Raw genomic sequence first — 7724 nt, 5'->3', positions numbered from 1 at the left:
TTATTTATTTTTTGCCGATGTCCGTGATGCCGCCCCCCACCACGATGCCGCCCCGGGCAACCGCCCGTGTCGCCCGTATCTAAAACCGCTACTGCGTCCATCCACATGTTCATTGTTGGGCTCTGACATGAAAGTCTTTTTTTGTGAGAGCTTTTTTGCCTACCACCAACAAAATACTAAACAAATATTACAAATAAAGTTTTCCTTTCTAGAGGCAAATAACTTCCAAATATCTCTTGTACTGCTACACGTATTCCCCTCCAATAAGTTTTAATAACATGACAGTCCCAGTAATTATATGATAATGATTTGCATTTGTGTTTCCACAATTCTTCCAGCAAATGGGAGGGTTACTTTGATTTTTGGTGAGATGTAATAAAATATGTTATCAGGCTTTTCCAACCAAATTCCCTCCAGCTCTGTGAGCTGCTACATTTCCATTGGTATGTCCTTATTGTTTTCCACTCTTCCTTCATAATATCTATTCCTCCCTCCATTTCCCATTATGTTTAAATATGTAGGGTCGAGTGTGATTTCATGTTTATTAACCCTTTATACAAGGCAACGATAAAGCCTCTATCTTTATTTGAGCTGTATGCCCAGTCTAACAGCTGTTTGCTTAATTCAGCCTTAGATTTGATCTTTTTGCCTCATCTGTAGGTATTTTTTATATTTTTATATTTTTCTTTAATCTTTTCAAAACTAAGTAGTCTACCTTTCTCCATTACCATACATAAAGCTGTTAATCCTTTATTTGTCCAATCTTTGAATCTAGCATCCAATTTATTTGGAACAAAATGTGTATCGTATGCACACCACTTACGAATTGCTACATCTTCTTCTAGTTTATACTATTTTATTACTATTTCCCAAATTTTAAAAGTCAGCTTGATCCATGGATTTTCAATAGTTTTTATGAAATCTTGCAGGCTACTCGCTAATTGTATTCAAGCAATTGTGTTTTACTCACATTAACTTTGTATCCTGATAACAGAAAATAGGTTTAACCTCCTAAGACCCAAACTCTTCCACGACATGCATTTTTAATTTCTCTTTGATATTTGGGCATATTGGGGCCCGATGAATGTAAAAACAAAGAATTACCAGATTTCTTTTTTTTTTTTTACCTTATTTTTGTTTTTATGAAAAATCAGAGCCACATATGAGGATATTCGTTTAAAATTTTGATAGAACAGTAGCAGTATAATGTCCTCGTAAGTGTATATCAGGCCCTTGTAGAGCAAAATTGAGTATTTTGGTCTAAATAACCCAAAATGTGATGTCCACATATGTGGACGCCAGGTCCTAGGAGGTTAAATGTTAAACAAGTCTCTTCAAGTCAAAGACAGTTGCATATAACTTAATTTTTGCTTAATGCAATGTGCATAAAATTGAAAGATTAAAACTAATAAAACAACTTTTAGAAAGAGGCTTTTCATTTGATTCAATTTTATATGATGGATTATGCAGAAAAAACTGAATTGGGCTGAAAGTTCTTTTGCTTTATTCTGTATTCAGGTTTTGCATCATGTTTTCGAAAAGTAACTACTTAATGATAAGTAATCATTAAGTAATGGATTACTTTTTTCGAGAAGAAATTAGTAATTACTTTTTTTCAAGTAACTTGACCAACACTGGTTACCACAAATGCTTGATTACAGATTAGTTTTTGCTGCAAAGGGTTTCGTGACTCATTAGGTTTAAGGGGAATTGTTTTTTCACAAAGGTCCAGACAGAGGTTAGGATGGTGTTTTTACCCTTAATGAATGGAATTTTCTCAGGTTCTCTTTTGGCTAATACTTTTTGACCTAAAACACATGAAAAATAGCTCTTCATCACACTGGTTTAAAGACTTAGACGATTAAGCACGTGAGTTTCAATTAATCCAATCCTTATGTTCTTATAAGGAACTGATTTTCTCATTTTCTATACACACACTCATAACATTTTACCACTCAAATATGTTATCCAATATTTGCAGGCCACAGGGAGAAATAAAACACCCTCAAGATTTTTTCTGCTTATTTGCATCAAATCCACTGCTAAGTGTTAAAAGTCATACCTCGACTCCAACACAAGCAGATTTTTTATTTATTTATTTTTTAAATGTAAGGAACAGACATTAACAAGTATTTGTCTTATATTTACACCAACATCTAAGCAGCAGAGGCTTTTCCTCATTAAAATAGGTGTGGAAATGTCATTCTAAATAGTTGCTTTTACTCAGATCTGAATACTCCAATTCAGTAATTCACTCCTTGACACACGCAGACCTGAAGGCAGTCAGAAATCTACATTTTTTATATTTGTCACTAATTATAAGGTGTGATCTGTTTACCCCCAGTTAGCCTTGGAAAAGAAAATCCAGTTCTGATTGAATGCACAAATAACAGTCACATCCAGTGAAAGAGCAGACACAGTGGACAGTTGTGGGACGTTTGGATTTTATTGACGTATCAAACAGCTGTACATCTATTTGCCTTTCTTGGCCTTGATCTTCCTCAGGTAGAACTCCAGCTCCTTGCCCTCCAGGATGTAGCCGTCTGCTCTGCCGCACTGGCCGGGTCTGGAGGCAATGCAAGCTGCATGAAGGAAGATGGAAGCAGTCAGTCATGTTATCAAGGTCAGTACATCAAGTTTCAGATGTGTGGGTTTGATGTTGCAGAAATATATTTAAGGCAATGAGGGCATGTTAACTTCAGTCTTTGCATTTCTCCTGTCATTTGACCTTTCAATAAAAATACAAATATTTTATTCCTAGCAAATTTTTAAACAGTCGCTCAAAATTATTTATAATTCTTGTGGAAAGTGAAAACCTTTTTGTTAAATAACACTGCCCTGGTATTTGTGTTTAACACATATGCACAAGATAAACTGCCACACATGATTACACTTTTATACTCTAATGATGAAAACTTTCAAACAGCACTCACCACTTATCCAAATAAAAATAATTCTGCCACAAATGTTGGACTTACCGAGCAGTTTTCCCTGCTGGAACTGCTCTTCCAGGAGTGAGCTGATCTTGGCGTTCTTCTTGCGCTCATCGTACTTCTTCTGGGTCTTCTTTGACCTCTTCCTGTTCAGGATCTCTTCCTCCTCAGGGCTCTGCATCAGGATGGAAAAGCAAAGCTCTTTAGATGTTGCAAAAAATTACTGCACAAAAACCACATGCTTTGAATGTTCTTTTAATGAGCAACTTCAGTTGACAGGTCTTTCTCAGAGTCTTTATTGTCACCACTTCCATTCAGTAGCAGAACTGGACAAGTTATCGTCATGGAAAGACACATATCGAATCTGTTATCTTTGTTAATAAAGATAAAAGGCTTTTACTTTGGTTGTTTATGGACAAATAAAGACGTCTTCCACTGAAGGGAGACGAAAGGCGTTTAAAACAAACTTTGGTAGTTTTTTGGTAGAGTCTTTGGTATGACAAAGCTGCTGCATATGAAAGCGATGTGCCTCCATTAGCATTTAAAAAGCGTTCACAGTAACACAAGAGAATGCGAAACCTAGTTATAACGTGCTTTAACTACAAGCATCAACACTGAGCTTATGACATACCAGCTTGGCGCCCTTCTTGCGTCCCAGTGGAGTGGCGTAGTGAGCCTCATACCACTGCCTGAAGGGAAGACTGTCAACAAGGACGATGCAGTTCTTCACCAGGGTCTTGGTTCTGACCAGCTCGTTGTTGGAGGCATTGTAGACCACATCAATGATCCTGGTCTTCCGTGTGCAGCCTGAATACACAAAACCCAGGCATGATCATTAAACTTCCCATTGAATCTGACTACATCGTTTCATAAATCAGTTAACTATGAATAGAGAGAAGGTGTCTTTCTCAGGTGTCTTTGCTGTCACCACTTGCATTCAGTAGCAGAACTGGACAAAGTTATCATCATGGAAAGGTGTGTGGAATATCAAAAGGTATTCCAGGAGAAACTTACACTCAGAGCCCCATGAGAAGTTTCCATTGTCCAACCTCAGAGCTCGGTACTTCTTGTTCCCACCACGGACCCTCACCGTGTGGATGCGGCGAGCTCCAATCTTTAAAAAAACAACAAGAACACATTGTATTATAGTTTATAAAAGGATTTATGTGAAACCTCCTTTCCTGAGCAGCAGCATGCATATGCTTTGAAGCGTGTCAGTGTAACTATGACAAGTCCTAACATTGGTAAGCCCAAAGCTTTGAACCAAAACAGCTCAAAAAAAGACCCACCTAAGGTCAAGTTTTCATCACCCACGCTACCAAATTATTCAGTCTAATCAGGTAAGAGGTGCACCCCCCCAAAAAGTCACCTTTGTGTTTGCAGCAGGTCGCCCGAGCTCATACTTCCTCTTCTTGTGGTAGGGTTTGCGTTTACCGCCGGTCTTGCGGCGTTTATGCCAGTTGTCCCTTGAGATACCTGCAAAAGTAAAATACAGAAAACTAGGAGTCAGTTTACTGGGTCACCAACAAGATGCTAGCAAGAAGATTATTTTTTGTGCTTGAGCAATCAGTTCTCCAAGGTAAGGGTTGTCCGCAATTTGATTTGGATTCCGCATAAAAGAGTTTCATCATGTCGCTCAAGCAATCAAATGGTACTTTTAAATGGCTAGATGTAGTTGCTTTTGCAAAACGTTAAAGCCAACTCATGTTGCATATTAACCCAGATTTAAACTATTTTAACAGTAAACAAAAACTGAGATGAGCCAACTTCCAGCTCAAAACCACGCAGCAATATTTCAGGACTTGCCAATACTAACACAGCTAACAGCATCTTGACAAAGTAACCGCAACCAGTTTGGTTACATGCAATACTCAGATACATGCATACACATATTCAGAAGCTCTTACAGACCCACTACATCACACGTTCTAGGCTACAAATACACCCTAGCTTGTGCTATCATAGTATTCCTAAAGTCAGGACAGAAACATATTTCCACAACTATTATATATATATTCGTTTGGGTTTTCAGTAGTAATCCAAGGGCCCTACATCACCAACGTGGACCTAAAGCCACCAAAACATGTGGCTAGTGACATCTGTGTTCCACCCTGCATGCAGGCCTGCTAACTGTCCCACTCAATGAGCATTAGTCTTTATTCTCAAAGTGGCTGGTGCTCCACTACTCCATGGTATGGTTTGAATGTGGACCAGATAATTCAGTCCATCTTCCAAATCACAACAAGGAACACCTTAGGGGAAGCCCAAGGTGTCCCACTGGAGGACATGAATGCATCATAGAGCATGCAGGAACGGAGACACGAGACAGGCCGGGTCTACCTGCGACATAGCTTTCAAAATAAGATGCCTCTAAATAGGACAAAATAAAGCTGAATTAAGCTCGACAACAATAACTAGACAAAACACGTTTCTAAAAAAGCATAAGCAGTTACATTATTACGTTAAGCGTCTCAGCAAAGCAGCGTGACAAGATCACGATAGGCATGCTAACTAAGCTAACTTCGACCAGCCTAAACAGTTGAATTTGCGAGCACAAGATGTCCAACACTTCTCGTATGAAGCCAAATTAACGCGAAAACACAGCTGCTTCACAATAAAACATCCCAAACCAGCCACAAGAGAAGTCTTTGGGGACGCTTCAGCCTCAGCAGCTAACTACATAGCCATTGAGAGCAGCCATCTTGGATACTCGCTTCAGATAGCCACTAGAAAATATTTCTTTAAAACAAATTCAACATACTATAGACAGCAAAGAGTAAGCTATTTCTATTTAGATGACAACATTTATCGCTATAGCAAACCATTACTGGAATATTCCTTCGTTAAAACATCTGATGGGTAAGGATTCGGTCTCCGTCGCGAGCATGAAAACACGTACCCATTCTCAGGCGCCGGCTAGAAAGAGGAACCGCAAGGGCTCATGGGAAGGTTTGAACACCCTAGATCTCGCGGGAACTAACTCTTCGGCGAACGAGATTTCCTTCATCGTCTCAGAAAAGTTTCGAGATATCACTACCAGAGACAGAACAACATTACAGAAAGTACAAAATTGCTTTCATATTCTCTAAGGTCTTCATTTTCTTCTTCTTCATCAGGCTGTTTCCTTTATGGGTGGCCACAGCAGATCATCTGCCTCCATCTCACTCCATCCCTTGCATCCTCTTCAGTCACACCAGCTTTCTGCATGCTCTTCTTCTCCTCTAAGGTCTTCCTCTGTCCAGTATATCCAATTCCCTCCTCTGCACATGTCTAAACCATTGAAACTCTAACTTTGCCTCCAAATTATAATCTTGCCTATTCTGGTCACTCTCAATTAAGGTCTGAGCATCTCCAGTTCTTCAACAACCTGTCTTCCTGCAGTGCCACCATCTTCAAATCATACACCATAGCAGGCCCTACTATCATCTTGTAAACCTTCCCTTTCACTCTTGCTGTTATCATTTTTTCCAGATATCACCCAAGGTACCACATACAGGTGCATCTCAAAATCGGAAATATTCTGAAAAAGTTTATTTTTTCATAATTTTATTCAAAAATGTGAACTTTTTTATATCCCATGATCACACATCTCAAGCTTTTTTGTTTTATTTTAGATGACTGTGGCTTATAAATCCTGAAAATCAGAAATTCATTATCTAAAATGATTAGAACATATAGTTTATCTCTTGGTCATAGACTTGGTCTGTAGCATAGACTAAGAAACTGATAAGCTGCAAGTTATTATTAATGCTAGTTAAGTCATATTTTTTCCAGTTGTGGTCTGAAGTTTACACACTCGTCATGGGCACAAATGTCATGGTAATTCTGGGATTTTCATGATTTATTTGCTTATGCAACATACATCTTTCATAACTTTAAAAAAACAAGAATTGGATGTACAAATTTGAACTTTATTTTCCTCTAATCCACACAGGGTCCAAAATATACATGCACCTCCTCATATATTTGGCTAAAATCTGCTTTAGCAAGATACCAGATACTTGTGGTTTTGCCTTAATTCTGGCAGGATATTTGGCCACTCTTCTTGGCAGAATTGGTAGAATTCATTTAAACTGATTTCCCTGGCATGGACCCAGCTTTTAAGCACAATCCACACATTTTTAATAAGGTTAAGGCTGAGGCTTCGGAAGCACCAGTCCACACGCATTTTGTTAGCCTGCTTCATCCATTTCAAAACCGGTTCTGTTAGGGTGTTTGGGCTCATTGTCCTCTTGAAACACCCAACTGCCTTCAAGTTTAGTTGTTGATCCAAAGTAAGGTATAAGAATTTGAAGGTACTCCCTCCTCATTATTCTATCCACTTTGTGGAATATACCAGTTCCACTGGCAGCAAAACAGCCCCAGAGCATGATGCTGCCACCATCTGGTATAATGTTTCAGGTCATCTTTATTCCTCCAAACAAACCTCTTGTCACTGCAGCCAAATAACTCCGTTGGTCTTGTCTGACCATAAAACTTTGTCCAGAATGTATTTAGCTTGTCCATCTGGGCAGCGGCAAATTTCAGTCACGCTTGAAGGTATCAACTTTGAAGCAAGGCAGTCTTTCTTGGTCAGCAACCTCTCAGTCCATGGTGATATAAAACTCCCTTCAGTGTTCCTGCAGTCTCCAGCTCATGTTAGGCTTAAGTTTTTCGCTGTTCCTGAACATCCTAACCAATTGGACCTTATCTGAGAGTGACGGTTGAGTTTTTTAACAGACCTTGCCAAAGGGATGGCAGGTCTAAGTATTATTTTTATTTACTTGTCCTTTTATAAATTCCATCTGTGCC

The 7724-nt window shown here is 38.9% G+C and overlaps 1 protein-coding gene and 3 non-coding genes across 4 annotated transcripts; all 4 read right to left on the bottom strand.

Moving 5' to 3' along the window:
• Positions 1-2427: 2427 nt before the first annotated feature.
• On the bottom strand, positions 2428-5925 carry rps8a (ribosomal protein S8a). The gene is made up of 6 exons (XM_085141524.1): positions 5833-5925; positions 4303-4409; positions 3948-4047; positions 3565-3740; positions 2979-3108; positions 2428-2582 (listed from the first exon to the last, which is right to left on the bottom strand). Exons 1-6 carry the CDS (start codon positions 5834-5836, stop codon positions 2473-2475), a joined length of 627 nt encoding a protein of 208 aa, XP_084997650.1. The 5' UTR covers positions 5837-5925; the 3' UTR covers positions 2428-2472.
• On the bottom strand, positions 3216-3283 carry LOC146497373 (small nucleolar RNA SNORD38). The gene has a single exon (XR_014871000.1). It is a non-coding gene; the product is annotated as a small nucleolar RNA SNORD38 (small nucleolar RNA).
• On the bottom strand, positions 3838-3907 carry LOC146497372 (small nucleolar RNA SNORD38). Its single transcript, XR_014870999.1, has one exon. It is a non-coding gene; the product is annotated as a small nucleolar RNA SNORD38 (small nucleolar RNA).
• On the bottom strand, positions 4142-4250 carry LOC146497371 (small nucleolar RNA SNORD46). Its single transcript, XR_014871001.1, has one exon. It is a non-coding gene; the product is annotated as a small nucleolar RNA SNORD46 (small nucleolar RNA).
• Positions 5926-7724: the final 1799 nt, after the last annotated feature.

This window comes from Neolamprologus multifasciatus, chromosome 18 (genome assembly GCF_963576455.1).
Source record: "Neolamprologus multifasciatus chromosome 18, fNeoMul1.2, whole genome shotgun sequence".
Classification (NCBI taxonomy): Eukaryota; Metazoa; Chordata; class Actinopteri; order Cichliformes; family Cichlidae; genus Neolamprologus; species Neolamprologus multifasciatus.
This window is presented reverse-complemented; position numbering and strand designations above follow the sequence as displayed.

Coding starts and splice junctions, on each gene's coding strand:
- rps8a (XM_085141524.1), bottom strand. Junction 4,048..4,302: donor GACCTGCTGCAAACACAAAG/GTGACTTTTTGG, acceptor GTTTTTTTAAAG/ATTGGAGCTCGCCGCATCCA. Junction 3,109..3,564: donor GCAAGAAGGGCGCCAAGCTG/GTATGTCATAAG, acceptor ATCCTGATGCAG/AGCCCTGAGGAGGAAGAGAT.